The sequence below is a fragment of the Squalius cephalus genome (genome assembly GCF_949319135.1).
Source record: "Squalius cephalus genome assembly, chromosome: 12".
Classification (NCBI taxonomy): Eukaryota; Metazoa; Chordata; class Actinopteri; order Cypriniformes; family Leuciscidae; genus Squalius; species Squalius cephalus.
This window is the reverse complement of record NC_137133.1, coordinates 7,739,555-7,757,925: the sequence shown is the minus strand read 5'-3', so window position 1 is coordinate 7,757,925 and position 18,371 is coordinate 7,739,555. Positions and strand designations below refer to the sequence as shown.

The 18,371-nt window shown below is 37.9% G+C and overlaps 2 protein-coding genes across 3 annotated transcripts; both read left to right on the top strand.

Annotated features, from left to right (window-relative positions):
* The first annotated feature begins 195 nt into the window (after positions 1-195).
* Positions 196-10,596, top strand: LOC307168396 (SERTA domain-containing protein 2). 2 transcript variants are annotated; one of them, XM_079888298.1, is made up of 3 exons: positions 668-739; positions 4,233-4,354; positions 6,695-10,596. In XM_079888298.1, the coding sequence occupies exons 2-3, from the start codon at positions 4,311-4,313 to the stop codon at positions 7,404-7,406; spliced, it is 756 nt and encodes a 251-aa protein (XP_079744424.1). In that variant the 5' UTR covers positions 668-739; positions 4,233-4,310; the 3' UTR covers positions 7,407-10,596. The 2 variants fall into 2 exon arrangements, with proteins under 2 accessions (XP_079744423.1, XP_079744424.1); XM_079888297.1 differs by lacking the exon at positions 4,233-4,354 and having other exon boundaries at positions 196-739.
* Positions 10,597-13,855: 3,259 nt separating this feature from the next.
* ahsa1a (AHA1, activator of heat shock protein ATPase homolog 1a) lies at positions 13,856-18,214 on the top strand. The gene is made up of 10 exons (XM_079888102.1): positions 13,856-14,431; positions 15,431-15,621; positions 15,705-15,787; positions 15,860-15,977; positions 16,066-16,154; positions 16,385-16,510; positions 16,649-16,750; positions 16,829-16,880; positions 17,156-17,720; positions 17,891-18,214. Exons 1-9 carry the CDS (start codon positions 14,352-14,354, stop codon positions 17,326-17,328), a joined length of 1,014 nt encoding a protein of 337 aa, XP_079744228.1. The 5' UTR covers positions 13,856-14,351; the 3' UTR covers positions 17,329-17,720; positions 17,891-18,214.
* Positions 18,215-18,371: the final 157 nt, after the last annotated feature.

Sequence of the window (18,371 nt, the reverse complement as noted above, 5' to 3'; positions counted from 1 at the left end):
CGGTAGCCAGTGCTCCAAACAGTCACGTTTTATCGGTCTGTGGGCATGTATGAGGGACTAATGTGATAGACTAGATGGGTGGGGGCAGAACACGCGTTCCACCAATCAGGGGCAGTTACTAGGCGGGTCTGAGGTCGCGTGCGACCAATCACAGCCATGCCATCTGACGACCGTCAATCAGCTGAGTTCTTTTCCCGTTGATTCTACAGTATATCGAGAGTTCGGCTCTCGTGCGTGCGCGGTCTGTCGCGTAGTTTTGCGCAAAATAATGTTCAGACTTTGGACCAGAAGCTCAACGCGGAGTTCAGCGACCGATTTAAACAAACGTACGTCTTATTTTTATCAGCAGAGAGAATGTAGCGGTCGTTCGAGTAACTCGTGTAAATTCATTTCGTAGTTCCATATTAACGTTAGACAGAGACTGTACTTTGCCAAGTACGAACTAGCTAACTGGCTAATTCCCTGCGCATCACTGTGAGCTTAGCCGCGGAGGCTAGCAGTGCGCGCTCACGTCTTGCGAGAGTAACGTTAGTTGGTTGTAATAAACGCTAAACAACGAAGCAACTGGTTGAGCCAAACATAATGGTATGGGTCAAAGGGATATCAAAGCGTTCGAGGCGTCCATGAAAAGAAAAAACGGTATTCCCACTGTATCTATGTGTCGACTGGATGTGGAGTCCCCTGTTGTGAAGAAGGAAGTTGAGCCCGGCGGAGATGGTGGTGTCCTTTCCTCGTCAAGGTAAAGACTTGTAGTCATAAACTGTTTTCTGAATGAAACTTGATTCTTTGTTTTTGAAAATTATTTGACATATAAGCACTGATCAGCACTGTCCCGCTTTACGTAACAACTCGAGTTTATGTTGATAATGATACTTGAGCTTGAGTAGTGTCTACTCCGTTACACACTAGTTTATTTACAACCGGAGGAGTCCTAGTAAAATGATTTGTTTATACACAATTTTTTTTATTCTAGATCGCTGTGAACATATAAACACAACTTTTGTACCTCCCGCTTTCTTTCTCCTGTAAGTCGTACGTGGTCTCGGTTGCGTAACGGGATCGATTTTGCCACACTGATATTTGGACCCGACAAACGTTCAGTCGAAATGTGACTGGACAATTTTATTTTTCTAACTAAACTTATTTTTAAAGTATAAAATATCCTTACGATTTATCAGATGCATGTTTCGTAAACAACGCAAAAGCGAAAGTCAAGAGTAACGTTACATGAATGCAAATCAAGTGTTTTCGGTTTTACCAAAATTCTTATTATTCGAATGAATGTGTAATTTTACATCTCTTTTTAAGGAGTAATTATGTGTTTCATACTGTGATTTAAAGTGATTTAAACTTAAAGTGCAGTTTCAGGTTCAGCCATCTTTTGGAAAGAGAATGTCATAGTAAATGTATTAAAATCCATCTGAATCTCTTTCTAGATGTTCCACCACTAACTCAAAAGATAGACCTTTGATAAAGACAAGCGTGCTGTGTATGAGCGTCTGTTCACGTCTGTCAGCGGGACTAACACCCTGAGTCATTTTTTCAGTCTGTTGGAGCCGCCCAGTTACAAAGCTGCCCAAACTAAGACATCCGGCCTGTGTACCCAATGGTTCATTATTCAAGACTTAGTCGGCTTGTCAATGGCATTTGCCACCTACTCCCTCCCTCCTACTCAGTCAACCCCCTGTGCACTTACTTACAGTCCTCAATTCAATCCATCTTTCTCCTCCCTCTTTCTCTCTGACTAACCTTTCTTGATTCTCCTGCTCGCTCTGGCTTACGTACATCCTCTCTTTTTTACGTACATCCTCTCTTTTTTTTTACTCACTTGCTCCTTTTTTTTCTTAGAGACTTTCCTGCTCTCCTCTTATCGTGACTGCATCTAATGGGGCAGTGGGAGGGCCACGGGAGGGAAACTGAAAGAGGAAAAAAATATATTTTTTAAAAATACAACCACATCAGTTTGATTTGCTCTTGTACAGAAAATATCATAATGCAAACCAGTATATGAGTTAAAGAAACTCTTTATCTTGTGCTCAGTGTGACTAAAGATCGTTTCAGTGCTGTGTCTGTCACTTTGTGGTCTTCAGTTCATTTATTTATTTATTGTAGGTACTAACCACACAGTGATGGAAATGAAGTCCTTATCTCTCTACCTTAAGTGAAACTGTTGTATCTCTTTGTGTGGCACAAGGTTGGTATTCAGTTATAGTAGTAGCAGTATAAAGTACAGTGCACTTCTCAGATGTTCAGCCTCTTTTGCGCGTTTCACAATCAGTATGAATGAATACTAAGTCTACTAGTCTTTAAAACGCTGAATGTTTTCTTTTTTTTTTACTCGCCATCATACAAGTACAGTAGTCTTTTATTGAGACTACGCTTCACACAGTAACATTTAACCAATGCATTAAAGTTTTATTCAATAATAATTCATTAATAAATAATAATAAAGGTAATAATATTGAGTGTTATTTATTATTAACAAATAATGATCATGGTTATTATTGTCAAACTGCAGAAATATAAAAAAATAATTCTGCATTTTGGTTATTAGGCATATAAAAATTCAGTATTGGTTGGTCTCTGTTTCAGTGTATTGTGTAGTCATGGTGGGACTTCCATGGTGGGCCTCACTTCTGATTTACCACTAGGTGTAAAAAAAAAAAAGCTGAAGTACCATCATGTATATGTGCAGACCTGAACTGATGCAACCCAACATATTTTGCTGCAATGCTCCTTCTATGGATCCTATTGTGTTCACCCACTTTGATGGTTGTCTCTGTAGTTGTGCTTATTGTCTTTGAGCTGCAGACTCTGTGCCACTCAAGCGCCAGTCTCTCATCCACCGCTGTTGCCATGGCAAGCAGACCACACAGGCCCTTCTAACCAGAGGGGCCCAATTTAAATCATGTCTTGCTGCTTTAAAGCTGCGCGACTTTATAGAGACCAGGTCAAATTCCAAGTTGTTCAGTTGCCTTCTTTAAAGGTGCTCTAAGCGATGTCACACGTTTTTAGGCCGAAATATTTTTTGTCACATACAGCAAACATCTCCTCACTATCCGCTAGCTGCCTGTCCCCTGAACACACTGTAAAAAACGCGGTCTCTGTAGACAGCCCAGGCTCCACAAACGGCAACAAAAACAAACTGACCCAACCTGGACCACGAAACATAACAAACAGTGTTCCAGCCAATAACCGACAGGAATGATTTGGAGTTGGGGGGTTAGTGCATGTGCACATGAAAGGGGTGTGTGGGGAGTGGAGGAGAGAGAAGCATGAAGAGGGAAGTTAGCTAGAGGAGAGATGTCCTAGAGACAACGACTAACGTTAGAATTAAATTCTCTTGAATTTTGATATGGTCGACACACGACCAAAGAGACGACCTTCCGATGAACAAATAGCAAAGAAGAGGGAAAAAGGAGAAGGAACGCGCAAAGTCCTGAATTTACATTGGAAAAGCACGGAGGGGAGGGGGAAGGGATGAGGAGGAGGGAGGGTCGAGCTAGCCTCCCTTTTTGTTTGACAATACTTTGAACGTCAACAAGAAGTGACGTCACCCAACATCGCTTAGAGCACCTTTAAAGAAGCTTTATAAAGCAAAATTTAATGTGCAAGGATCAGTCATTATAACCTTTTTCGAACCTTTAACCATATGTAATATAAATTCTTCCACTTCATATTCTAATTGGTTATATTGTTTTTGCGGAGAGGTGGTTTGCTCGCTCGCGTTTCATTTATAGCTTTCTGTTGCTGACAGAGACACATGTGTGCTCCTGCCGGAATTCAGCTGTGAAATCTGCAGGAATACAAAATGTCCCTTTCGAAGCCTTGTGACTACTTTGTGAAAGGCACCTATAGGGCTGAGCAGGAATATAGCCCAGAGTGCTCTGCTAGCATGGATGGTTATATAACTGCTAGCCTAAGCGTGACACACTTGAACACTGCAGTCCATGCATGCGCCACACATGCTCGGGCTGTTTCTGAGCATTGAAAGTGTTTAATCAAAATTGTTTTAATAACAAATGGTGTAAGTTGTTCTTTTAATTAATTAAATGTTATTCTTCCTTGTCTTTCCCTTCATGCCTCATTTAAGGTTCACGTCACTGTATCTATTACCTAAACTAAGACTTCAGACTGCATATTTTTCTAAATGATGGGATGGAGACTTCGCAGTATAATGCATTGCATCCATCTCACTTCTGAACACGAGAGGCTCTTCTTGGCTCTTGCAGCTTCCTGTGCACCCTGCAGTAGAGAGAAGAGCAGTCAGTGACCAGACCTGCGGGGGATGTCTGCCTTCGTTCAGAGTGATGGATGTAGAGAGGGGGGCGCCTACACAACAGAGAGCGCAGAGGTGGATAGACAGTCTCTCACATTTACAGCCCTTTCCACTCAAACTCCAGCTCATTAGATCCGAGGCGGCTATCTGACAGAGCAGTTATGGTTGGGATTCAAATCGTGTGCCCACAAGCCACATTTCGCTCTTCTTTGTGCATAAATGTTTGGCTCAAACAAAAATTGTGGCTTGGAATATGTAGCTTTGAGTGTGAAATTGCATATTTTAGATGAACTGAAAAATTGCCTCATACTTCTACGATTAAGATTTGACAGGTAAGGGTCATGGCAGTCTCCATATACTCTTAAAAATAAAGGTTCTTTATTAGCATTGGAAGTTCCATGAATAACATTTCAAATGCACAGAAAAAAATGGCTCTTTTATGGCATGGCATCGCTGTGAAAAACCCTTTTTGGTACGCTGGTTTTTAAGAATGTATTAGACTTGAAGGAGGTCTTTGCTTATAAGTATAGCTCGCAGGATAGAAGGCTTTGGAGAGCTGCAGCAGGAAGCATTGCGCTCCTGTGCTGCGTATCCTCCTCCGCTGTGTGAAGGGAGCGCTAATGAAGCATGATCTTATTCTCAAGTGTACTGCAGTCGCAGACAGGAGGAGCTTCAGCTAATGCATCCACCTCTCTGGAAGCCCCACTCTGGGATGAGAAGGAGCTGTGTCGGGTTAAAGCTTTGTTATCAGACGAGTTTCAGATAAGTCAAATTTCAAGGCAAAAGTGTTTGTCAAGAACAGAGTTCAGCAATAGTCTGTTTGCACCGATGACTGCTGTTACATTCACAGTTGGTTTATCATCATGCAAAGTTAATAACTGGAGAAAACTGCGCAATGGACTCTGCAGGAAACAGTAGAACATGGAAGCATTCTTGTAAAGGTCCTAGATCACATGTAGTTACAGAAATTACAACTTTCAAAACTTCAAAATGTTTGATGGAGGTTTTATCTACTGAAAGTTATTGGGGCTGCCCCGACTAAAGATTTTACTAGTCCACAGGTAGTCATTCGTTTAAGCCATCGGTCGACTAGTCACACATTTATGATATTCATTTAATGACTTAAATATATACTTGGGATGTGGCATTGGAAAATAGTTTGAGTTTCAGGGCTTAGAAAGAATATTAAATGTCATATTGTTAACATTGTTGTACATTACAGAGAAATACTAAACCATAATTAACATTATCTTGAAGCGCACCAGCAAAAGTAATGATTATGAATGTGTTAGGGGGAAAAAGCAGGAGACTGTCTGAACTTTTTAATTTATTAATAAACTAGTGTTTTCTGAGTCAGTGTCGGCTGCAAAGAACAATGCTGGCTCGTCATCTCCACAGTATAGTGAATGTGTCTATAGAGAGAAATGCATGCTACATTAAACATGTCATTCAGTTAGCTCTGTACTAATTTAGCATTCACACTCCACACTAGCACTTGGTTATGCGCCTAATAATAGTGCACATTTATCTTAGCATTAATGTTAGAGCTAGCGAGCATCTATGTAAAGTGGCTAAAATTTAGTAACTACTTGTTTCAAATGAGAAGCCATATTTGATGTCGATGGATGAAAGGTGAACGGTTGGATTTCCTGACCGACATAATTACCACATTGACAAGCCGTGTTAATGATCTGTCCGTCGGACTCTGTGACTTTTTTTTCTGTGAATACCCGAATAATTAAAATTTGGTCAGCTAAGCCTCTTCTCATCAATTAACATTTAGTTGACTATTGGGGGGCATACCCTAGTTTTTATAAAGAAGTTTTGTCAGCTGGACAACTGGCATGTTGTTAAACAACGGTGCAATCCATTGAACAAGCTGTATTTCTATTCCTCACAGCCCCACTTTCATTCATTCCTGTCAAAAATGAAACATGCCGCTACCTGACTAAGGTCTATTCAATGTGTAAGGAAAACATTTTCTGTCATAAATATTACTTCTTTTTACATGATTACACCACATAACTCACTATATTGAAATCTTTCTTAAAAATTATTTCTGTAAAAAAACTTTGCCCATTTGTTTTGAGAGATTATTTTTGTTCTATTTATTGTGGACACTTTTATGTGTCATTGACCCACCTATGGGATTTAATTTGTTCTGTGACCAGACTGATCTATAGATCAGTGGTCTATAGAGAGGCTTGTTCAATGCGTCTCACTTGCGAATTAACATTAGAGTTGCTACATAACATCCCTCTGATGTGTTCTTGCAAACTATATTGTCAGATGAAGCTTGAAGTACAAGTAATTGTCATGCTCCTTTATGTGCTGTTTGATTTCACTGCAAGGTAGGTCAGCTAGCGAAGTGTTCCTGTCCAGTTTTTCCTAACTTTCCTTTGTTCTTGTCTGTAGGTACATGTTGGGCAGGGGGGTGAAACGTAAGCTGAGCACATGTGAGGACCCTTCCCAGGACTTGCCATATCCTCAGCAGAGGCAGCTGGTGCTGGACTTGTGTCTGGACAAGCTACAAAGCTGCCAGCGGCGAGCTGAACCCAGCCTACACCGCTCGGTCCTGCTGGCCAACACCCTCCGCCAGATTCAGCAGGAGATGAGACAGGAGGGGGAAACCTGTTTGCCACCAGCCCTGCTCGGCCCCTCACTCCCTCATGCCTCGACCCCTCGGCACTTCCCTGACCTGCCTCCCGTGCCCTTAGACTGTCCTCAACCCCTAACTGGAGCACTGTCCCCTTCATTTCCCCTCACAACGGCTGATGATGATGATGAGGAGGTCCAGTTGGGCGGTGCCGAAAATGAGACTCTTTTGCCATCCTTCGCTGATGAGGACGACACAAGGTCGTTGGATTCACTCTTCGGCTCATTTGAGATTACAAATTCCACCAGCTACTTGACAGACTTGGCACTAGATGACATATTTGAGGACATCGACACGTCAATGTACGACTCCTCTGACATCTCTGTTCTGCCGTGTCCTGCGCAGAGAAGCGGTGGGGTGGATGATGGCCTCAAGAGCCTTTCCAGCTGCACCTCCAACAGCAGCCTGCAGCTTTGTCTCTCAGACCTCAACGACCTGGACCACATCATGGAGATCCTGGTGCGCTCCTGAACCACAGCTCGCACCACAGTGTCCTCATTCAGCCATCCCGATGTTTTCTATGGAAAATGAATAATACAACGCGTTTTCTTTTTTTAAACAAACAAATATTTTATCTATTTTTATACAAAGGACTGCTATATTTATATATAATAAAAGGAAACTGCCTGACACACACTCACTGTAGGATAAATGCACATTTTTAAGACTTTTCAGATGGCCGAGCTTACGCTGCCATCCTTCATATTTAAGCAAACTAAGATATGAATATGCAGGGACTTTGGAAACAAATACGAAGTATTACCATTGACACTTATTTATATTGAATAGTGACTTTAAGATGAGCAGATGGAAGAAAAGTGGATCATAATGGATGCTCCGTAGCTTTTTTTGGGTGATTTCCACTCAATTCTGAAACATTACATTTACTGTCAGTAATTACAATTATCAGATCATGTCATGCACATGCAGCACTCACACTACCTCTCAAGATACCAAGAGCTCTTTCTCTATACAAAGACTGTCATTGTTACATCTGTATTTGAATGGTTTCTCTCCAAATAACTTTAAAAAACTGCTGATTGTTTTATATATGGCTCTGTGTTCACAGGAAAGCCTCTCCTCAAATGGTAGGATTCAGTCCAAAGCTAAAGCTGTAGAAGAAATGCTTTTGTCTCGATCTTTCTATTCAACTTTTTTCCGAAACGTTTCTGACTTTTGGTTTCAGAACGAGTTGTTGCTCGTGTAAAAAGTGATATATATTTTCTAATCACTTGGATTTTAATGCTATTTCTACTTTTCACGTACATGATTGTCAGACACAGCCACCGTCGAATCCCTCGTATGAACATAGTGCCTATAATGGAGAATGAAGACTGCCGACGATGAACTGCACACTGTGGAACCGCACATAGACTTGCCTGAGTTTCTTGCTCTACCCCTATGAACTTCCCTACAGGGGTTGTTTGCCACTTTTTTGAGCATTTAGCACGACCCTCTGTCCTCTAAAGAAGCCATTACCCGAATGTGGCTCCACATCTCCTCCATACTGTCCTTCATTGTGATCTACACTGCAAAAAGCTGATCGTGGATGCATCTTGTTGCTGTGGTCTCGAAGACCGTTTCTGAATGTCCAAGCTTACTCGCGAGAAACCAATTAACCCGAACTGATGTCTCACCTGCTTACTTTATTCCTCTCATCACAAGTTTTAGGCCTGTTTGAGCCATCTCATCCACAACTTTTAAGTTATTAGTTACTGGTACAACACAAGATGGTAGACCAGAGCAAAGGCACTTCATATTTGTGCTGCATTTACATCCACTGAACTCCAAGTTGGTGCAATCGAATGCAAAGAGCCACAAGCTGCGGTCTGCATTAAGACAGGGCAGAGACAAGGGGGAGGGGAAGAACTAGAGAGCGAGATTAAGGGGGGAGGGGGGAGTTAAAGCAAACAGCTTCTGTCACGTGGAGAGCCGTGCTAGTGGTAAATGCTACATTGAGAGTTTGACAACAGCTGGTATGTGTTCACTCGCATTGGTGCGCTCAAAACAAGCCCCGCCCCCCAGAGGGGCTCCGTTCTCTTCCCGACCAATCGTTTTGATTCAAGGGAGGAGCTTTGTTCTTAATGTGGAATAGAATAACAAGAAGCTGTTCAATTTGGTTGGAATGTGTTCCCTTGCCTATGGATGGCTCTCTGATCATTACTGACTTAGTCTTAATTTGGATTAAATTTAGGCATTCCAACAAAAATACAATGAGATATTCATATAATAATAATAATAATAATAGTATAAACTAATTATAGAGTTCAAGGTGGCAGCAGAGAAGTGCTTCGTCGTCCTTTAATCTCAGGCTCGCAGACGCCCCACCCTGCCTTCCCCCTCACAAGACACTTGCACCGCCGCAGAGAAAACCCGACACACAAAGTTTACACACAGATTTTAGAAAACATGGTGTGACCAGGCATTGGCGTTACATCAGCAACCTGTTTTTAATGCTGAGAGAGCTGTGGATCCTAATAAGAGTGTAGCTTTTTAAGCTTTGTAAGCTTGATCAGTTTGTTTCTTTCTCTTTTTATTTGTGTTGTTTGTATATATATATTTGTATTTATACATTTTCTTGTGTTTTGATTTTTTTTTTTTTTTTTGACTGAAGATCATGAGATAATATATTGCTTTTATTTAAGAGTGAAATATCATCAGTAGACTTCGGTCTTTAGAAGGGTTTATTTGTTTTTTGAAGCGTGATTTGTACTTCACCTCCTCTTCTTAGTAATAATTAACATGTACATAGATGATGCAGAATTATGAAGAGATGTTTATCATTGAAATATTTGTAAAGGTTTTGATCTGTGCTGACTCTGAACTGAACAATGATGGGGCGTTCTCTACTGTGTGTTCAGTTCCCTTTGGACCAGGCAGTTTAGGCAGCTTTTAACTTTTTATGCGAAAGTGGTTAAGTTAATCGAGGAGAGCTTTCAGTTGTTGGCCTCATTTAAATGTAATTTGTCCTGCTGCTTGAATTTCAGTCTCTTGAAGGACATTTGTTTTACAATAATCAGCCCCAGGAGCCTCTGGTTTTAAACTAATGTTCATTATGGTTTAGTCTCAGCATGTATTGCAGTAATGTACAGAGCAGCAGTGAAAAGGAGTTCACACTGTGTTGTAGACTCGTGAACGGCTTACTCAAATAATGTACGGTACTTTTGATGTACCGGTTGCACAGAGAATACATAAAGCAGCAAGAGTTTGTATTTTCTTGGTCCTTCTCAAATTTGCTTGGTTGTGATGCACAAAATAGCAAGCTTTAAACATCACCTCATCTTGTTAATTTGGCAAATTATTTTTTAAGTGAAGTTATAAAATATATATATATATATCCTAATGAAATTGTAATATCAGAAACCTCAAAATGTCACTTTGTCCTAAGTGCAATATGAAAAAATGAATATAAAGTGCTGTTTTGCCTACTGGCAAATGACACAATGTAGTGAGCCTATATAACTTTGAATGAATACATGGCTAGGTATTTTTATTTATTTATATAAAACAATGACTTTAATCCCTACAATTTATTCTTCCCCCAGAAACTGTCTTTTGATCTGTTGCTATCTGTTTTGACCACAGATTTTATATGAGGTCTGTAAATAATAAAGCATTTTCTTTTGCAGTCATATTCTATGCAATATTGTAGCAGGTCAGTATGTCAAATAAAAAAAAAAATGGAAATGGAAACGTGTACGTGTTGTGTATTTACTCGGCATCCAAAACAAGTCAAGTACACTTTTTTTTTTTAAGTAAAGTGATAAAAACCGACAGGCAATGTGGAGTAAACCACATTTCAACCACATTTGAACAAGGCAGTTCAAAATATAGAAAAGATGGACATTGCCCCCTAAAGGCAAACTCTGAATACATGTGAATAGATGTTGTTCTTTTGGCATTATATGCTATAGTATTCACTATATTGCGTATACTACACAAAAATAAGGGGTATAATGAATTGCCATATAAAGGATACCACTTTAGCTGTGCATTAAAATTGGGATTTTACACCATGATGCATGTCATATCTAGAAATTAAATAAAAAATGATGTTCGCTTTCTATGAATAGTTGAATAGTTAAATTCTTAGATGACTTTATGGAGGCCATTTGCACATGGCTCGAATTGCTTGCAACAAACAGATGTTTGAAGCATCTTGTATGAAGAAATCTGCTGTCGGCCCCATAAAGTCTCAGCCATCATTCTATTCTTATTTTATTTCTATCTTAGAAAAGTAAAAGTGTTAAAAGCATTTCAAATGCCAGGTTGTTCTTCATAAACACACCACTGTCTGCTCTTGGAGGGCACTGCTGCACTCCTCCTGGGTTATCACTGCAGTTGCTGTGCTTGATGGCAGCTGCCAAGAAGAACAAAGTCAGCAAAGTGGGGGAAGTCAATTTAGACTGAAAAAGGAAAACACCAATGTGGCTCTCAAAGTCTTCCTCGCTGTGGCATGGTGACAGGACTGTGGTTCTCAGATAAATGTGATCTGAACATATTCTTACTGATTAGACTAGATTCTTGTATAATATACCTATAATTATAATTATTTGAACAATAACAACATGATTCGTATTTACACATGTGTCAAGACAACATTTTTTCATGCATTCATTTTACATTTACACCACTGTTGCACACAAAGCAGAACTACACACTTCCTGTTCAGGTAATCTGGTCAAGCATGAGATGCTTATACCTGTCAGTTTCCTCTGAATAATTCATTTGATTATTTGGCTATTTGAAAGGAATCTGTTTATGCCATTTTAAAAGGCATTTCTTCTTGTTCTTTTAATGTGCTCAATACATTTCCTGCCAAGAAAAAACATTTAAAATATAGCAAATCCTTAAACAACATGATATATAATAATGTTTACCTGTTAATGTTAATCTTTACCCTATAACCTGTTAACTGTCACCCACCTTTTTTCAGCACAGATCTTAACTTAAATGGTTGTAATTCATGAATGCTTTGGAATAATACAAAGTTTTACAAAATAATTTGGACTAATAATTGGACTAATAATTTGGACTATACATAAACCATATTGTCTAACCAAGTTGTGTTCCAAATTTGAAATTGATGTAAAAAACATTTTAGCCTGACAAACGGCTGTTTAAATGGAAGCACAGTTTTAGTTTTATAACTGTTTTTACAGGATGAATTTTGAGTGTTTTTGAATGATACCTAATTTATGGGGATTACTAAAATATGTGATTGCATGGGGGAAAAAGGCAATATAAAGTGTGCCAGGTGTCCTGCTACCAAGACACTGACAGTTAACAATCTATACTACTAACACTAGCAGCCTTCCTGAAATAATGGTAAACTTTTTTTCTGATATGATAAACTGATGGAGTTTATTTAACTGATGGAGTTTAGCAGCAGTTAATTTCTGTTGAAAGGCTATTTACTTCAAAGGGTGATCAGGCAGTCATGAGGAGAAAAAATAAGAAAACATCAAAACAAATTAATTTAAGATCTCTAATTCAATGACAGTGGGAGTGAAATAATGACTGTCAAATGCCAATAATTGTAGAATAATAACATTTTCTTGCACAACAACATGGCAGATCAGACTGATAATCAAAGATCAGTCAGCGCTCTTTACCTGAGCTCCACCTGCTGGACACACTATGCATTTGATTTGGGATAATCTAGTAACAGAAATAATTTAATAAAAAAGAAAACAGAGTAAATTTAATGTTGGTTAATATATATGGATATAGAGTTTCAGTGTTTCAAAGGCACTTTCCTTCCCTTAGCACAATTTACCATAGTTTTTGCATAACAACAGGTTTAACTGTCAACTTTGTATTAAAATCAGTAACCATGTAAAAACATTGGTAGCCCTTCATTATGGTCAGCTTGCACCATGTTGCTAACAAGCTATTTATGACAAATAGCAGCCTAAGCATTTGAAAAAATATAACTGGCGCATTTAGTAAAAATTTGTTTCTTTCACTCTCCTAAATATTGTTTAATTTAGGCCTATTATATGAATCTATGTATAGGCTATTGTATTTGAATGTCCAAAATAACATATTACTTATGTAAAATGATTTGGTAAAATTGTGTAAGAATGGTTAGAATTGTTGAATGAAAGCAAAAAAACAAAACAAAAAAAAAGTATTTTGTAAGATTTCAGGACATTTGGACAAGCAACATTATCAAACTGAATTTTCTCATCTTGTGTCCCTTTTGAAAAAATAATATAGAACTACTTTTAAAGAACATCCTTAATTGCAAACTAATGTAATGTTTTCTGACACTTAATTGCATGTTATTTAAAATAAAATTAAAAAGTATTATTGTTTAAATTGATATCAAATGCAATCACTTTTTGTCCCACTTAAGTAGGCTACAACTTTATATGTGATTTCATAATTACTTCTGTTGTCTTTGAAATTAGTTTAAAATGTAGGCCTACTAACGAATGTGCTGCATATAGTTAACTAAAATATATAATGTCATTTCTATTGAAACTTGTATGTCATGTAAAAATATTTGTAGGCCTATATTAATTTTAAATGTAAAATACAATTAAATTTATAATCAAGTTCTTTACATGTGCTTTGATTAGTTACTATCTAAATCACACTATCAATTTACGATGTGTACTTCTTTAAAGTCTGACAAAAGGTTTTTTAAAACATAATGATTTAAAAAGCACTTTAAAGTAAACTTTTAATTTGACATTATTAAAAAGGGCACTTTCTTAAAAAGTCTAGGCCTACTTAAGTGTTTAAACCGGTTTAACAAACATTGTCATGGAAAGTAGCTACCCTAAATTGTATTTGTCATTTAGGGTAGCTAAATACCCCAGTACCCTATTTGTAGTGTAATATACACTACACATAGACATTCAATACAGTTAACTTGGGTGTATGGGGTTGCCTGAATTTCAGTCCAGTAGAGAGATGATATTTGTGAGGGTGATATTCAGAGGGTTGTACTGAGGTAATGAGGATCTATTCCCAGGAAGGTCCGCACTCGCAGCTTTCTCGTTTCTCCGAGAAGCTTCTCATCTTCACCCAGTTCCGGTTCTGGTACTTTCTAAGGGGCTTAATAAAGGTCTTTGGGGGGCAGCTGAAGACTAGTTAAGCGGACAACATAGGCTACCTCTCGACTACTCCTTACATACATCTTTATCTTTTGCTTCGTGCCTCCTCATGATTTCCCACTCTTAACAGTTTTGTTTTGTGCACTTTAAAAAGGCCTACTCGTTCCGTCCTTCTCTGTTCCTAAATATTCTCGTGAATATTTATACGCAAGTTTCATCGACGCAGCAAATCAGCTGAGCTGCAGCTGCATACGTTTATGCACGAATTTACATATGTCAATCTGAGCTACTAGCCGCATCCGCAGTTTATCGGAACATCTCAGTTCTATTAAATCAGCTAAATTCTGTCATGGCCAAATGGGGAGAGGGGGACCCGCGCTGGATTGTGGAAGAAAGATCAGATGCGACAAATGTCAATAACTGGCACTGGTAAGTAGCACGTGCATGTCCTCCAGTTGGGAAAGCGAGGAGTATGTTTTGTCGCTCTTTTCAATACAGTGTTGTTAAGGGCATGCCTCTAATGCTGTTGGACTGTTATGAAGTGTCACTTAATAAATGAAATTATATTTCCCATCATATGGAGGGTTAATATTTATTAATCTAGATTTTAAGTTAATATGCATAAATGTAGGCTATAGGTGAAAATAGGTTCTGTTATTGATCACTTTCTACGTTCACATGCTCAACTATTCAATCTCAATGTGAGGACAGAATGTGCGGACAGAAACAGATGTAACACATATAAAAATAGATAATTTAGACAGGGAACGGCTGAAACTGTTTGATATTTCATATCTACTGCCTGTTCTAATAGATTCTCAGAGCCCTTAGGTTAGTTTTTCCAGTGTTTGCAGAAGCCTCTGGAATGTCCTGTAGTTGAATGTGAGGGGCTGGCACAAGCTATTTTTGGAAGTATGAATGCGAGACAGAATTAGACTCAGGGTGCTCTGATGAAAAGCAAACAGAGCAAGACTTTTGAACTGTCCCACTTGAAATTTCTAACTTTGTTATGTATGTATATATGTTTCAAAATATAGTCAAATCTAGCCTAAACCATAAAGTACTCACCCGCCCACAGATTGAAGTTCTTTAGGGATGACGTAAAGACTCCCTTGTGGTTTTTCTTTTTTGAGGCTCAGTTTGTAGTTATAAGTAAAGTCCCACAGGAGGCAATTGAAACAATAAAAACACTTATTTTATTGGTTCCAATACAACTCAAAGACATATAACACATGTGTATGTGTGTGTGCGCCAATGTATGCCACACACAGTATGCCATTGTAAAGATTCTTAAAGAGACAGTCTAATTGGTCAGTCTGATTGATTCCCCAAATTTGGAGAAACTGAAATTAATGGTTGCATAATTCTCTTTTGAAACATGAATCATATGCAACTTCTATAAAATAAATTATGTTTATCTTCTTACAGGACAGAAAGAGATGTCACAAGTTGGTCTCAAGATGTGATAAATAACCTCCTTCTTGGGATTCATGTAGAGGGTGAAGAAGGCTCATGCAAAATTACAGATGTCAGCAATATAGACGGCGAGGCCTCCATCAACAACCGCAAAGGGAAACTCATCTTCTTCTATGAGTGGGTTGTTAAAGCCTCATGGACAGGTGAGTGAAAGTTCTGTTTGCGTACACAACATAATAATTGGTGCATTGGTGAATCTTCAAGATCTTTTTTTTCTTCACTTCAGGAACAAATAAAATTGGAATCAAATATAAAGGCACTGTGGAAATACCAAATCTCTCTGATGAAAATGACATGGATGACTTAGATGTAAGTGAACCTCTCTCCCAATAAAATATGAGCATGTTGCATGAAAAATCTAACTTTTGTTTGTATGTACAGATCTGTGTTTCACTGTGTAAAGACCAGCCAAGCACACCGCTGACTGATCTCATGAGGAGGGAGGGAGTCAAGAAAGTCAGAACGTCACTGGGCAACTATGTCAAACATCTTAAAACGGGTGAGGGTTCTAAAACGTCATTTATTAGTCATACCTGTTTTGTTTTATTTTGTATAGTTAATCACATTCTTGTGACTTGTTTTTACAGAGTTCTCTCAGGGTATGATTTTACCTACAGAAAATGCACTTAAACAGAATCAGGAGCCACAAGCCAAGGTCAAACTGGACAACACCCAAGTATGTTCTCATAAACATTTCTGGTAACAGCTATAATATAAATATACAAAACTTATGCTGTGTGATCAGCAAACTATAACATTATAGGTGTTTTTCTTTTAGTTATTGTTTCAGTTATTTAATTGTTTTGTGCTTATTTTCGGAATCAAGTTATATGTGTGCACTTTAACTTTTCACCTCTGTATTAAAATTGAAGATATAAATATATATTTGATCTCCCAACCCCACAGATTGGGTCCTCCACTACAGGTAACTCTTCCAACACTGGAGTCAAAATTCCAACAGTGTCTTTCAGTCTGAAAGACACCTTCCTTACCTCGCCAGAAGAGTTGTACAGGATTTTCCTAAACAAAGAGGTCAGAATCACTCTCCTATTGTTCTGTCAGTCTATACAAATGCAATCAAAACAATACATGTAGATGTATTCTGGTGGTCTTTTATGCATAGATTATTTGATGTGGAACTCACTTGCTCCTTGTCTTTTCATGGTGTAGATGGTACAGGCATTTACACATCTTTATGCTTTTGTGGATGGGTGCTCGGGTGGCAAATTCCAAATACTGGAAGGAAATGTTCACGGACAATTTGCAGAACTGGTAAGAATAATCATTTAATAATTTTGTTGATGACAGTAATTTTCAAAATTGATTTAAAATCTTGCCCTTTCCCTTTAGATTCCAGACCAGAAAATTGTCATGAGATGGAGGTTTTCAAGTTGGCCAGCTGGTATTTATTTATTTGTTTGTTTATTTATGTATTTATTTTATTATTATATTTTTGTTTATATTAATATCGTTTATTATCTTATTAATGAATTCACATACCACTTTTAATATTAGTAATAATAATACATTATATTTTTCTATATTAGTTGTTTTGAATATATTAAGGAATATCTATGAAGTCTGAGGAATGTGTTGCTCATTGTGGACTGTTTGTAGCCATTGTTCTTCACTATTGTTGGGTCTGTTTGCTTTAATCTGAGTTTAATTCTCTTTCAGGACATGCAGCAACTGTCATTTTAAACTTTGTGAATCAAGGCAGTGAGACAGAGCTGATTCTGGAGGCCAGAGGAGTTCCCAGCAATGAGGAGGAAAGGATGAAAGAGGGCTGGCAGAGATACTACTTTGATGCCATTAAACAGACGTTTGGATATGGAGCACTACTCTGCTAAACCAAAGCTCATGTTATGTCATGCCAGAAACTCGGGACATAATACACGTAGGCCTGGTTTCACAGACAAGGCTTAGATTAAACCAAGATTAGGCCTTAGTTCATTAAGGACATTTAAGTAGCTTTTATAAACATGCACTAGAAAAAATCATTACTGGTGTGTATCTTGAGACAAAACATAGTCAGTGGCATATTTTAAGATATGTCAGTGCAAGTTACTTTCAGTTAAAACTCAAACATGCATTTTAGTCTGGGAATAGGTTTAAGGCTTATCTTTGAAACCAGGGGTTGGATTAAAGAAATGACATCTGTGGAAGTGTGATTATGAAACACTTGTGTATATCCTGCACCAGTTAGTTGGATGCCCACAAACACCTGTGCCTTCTCAACACTGTAAAAAACTGGTCACATCTACATTTTTCAATTAGTCTGACGTATTATTTCCCATTGAGCCAATGTTAACAGACTATTGCAACAAGAATTGCACTTGGGCCAATTTAAAAATTTAGATGTGACCAGTCACTTGAAAATTTTGACTTGGAGAGGTTAGAATTGTTTTACAGTGAATGAAAATAGTTGCCTAAATTCTTTTTGTATTTGTTATTCCATTGCATTAGAGATTTTGTCATGTTTGAATGTAATATCTATGTTTGAATGTTATGTCTGGGCATTCCAGATATAGATATTGAACAATTTAAAATTGAGTGTTTTATAAGTGAGATTATATTTGCCTGTGATGAAGTGAAAGTCAAATTAATTGTAATGATCATGATACCTTTTAAAGATTATATATATATATATATATATATATATATATGTCAGATCTTATCGGAATATCGGAAACTGTGCTGTTATAAAACAGGAAATAAATGTTTTAATTTATAAGAGCCTTTAAACATGCTTATCAATTGAAACATTACTTATTTAGACTATATACTATTTAAAACATTAATTTTAAAATTTATACTAATAATTTATATTATTTCATATTTTATATCTACCATATTGTTTACTTAACACACACACGACTGAGAGAGAGTCAGC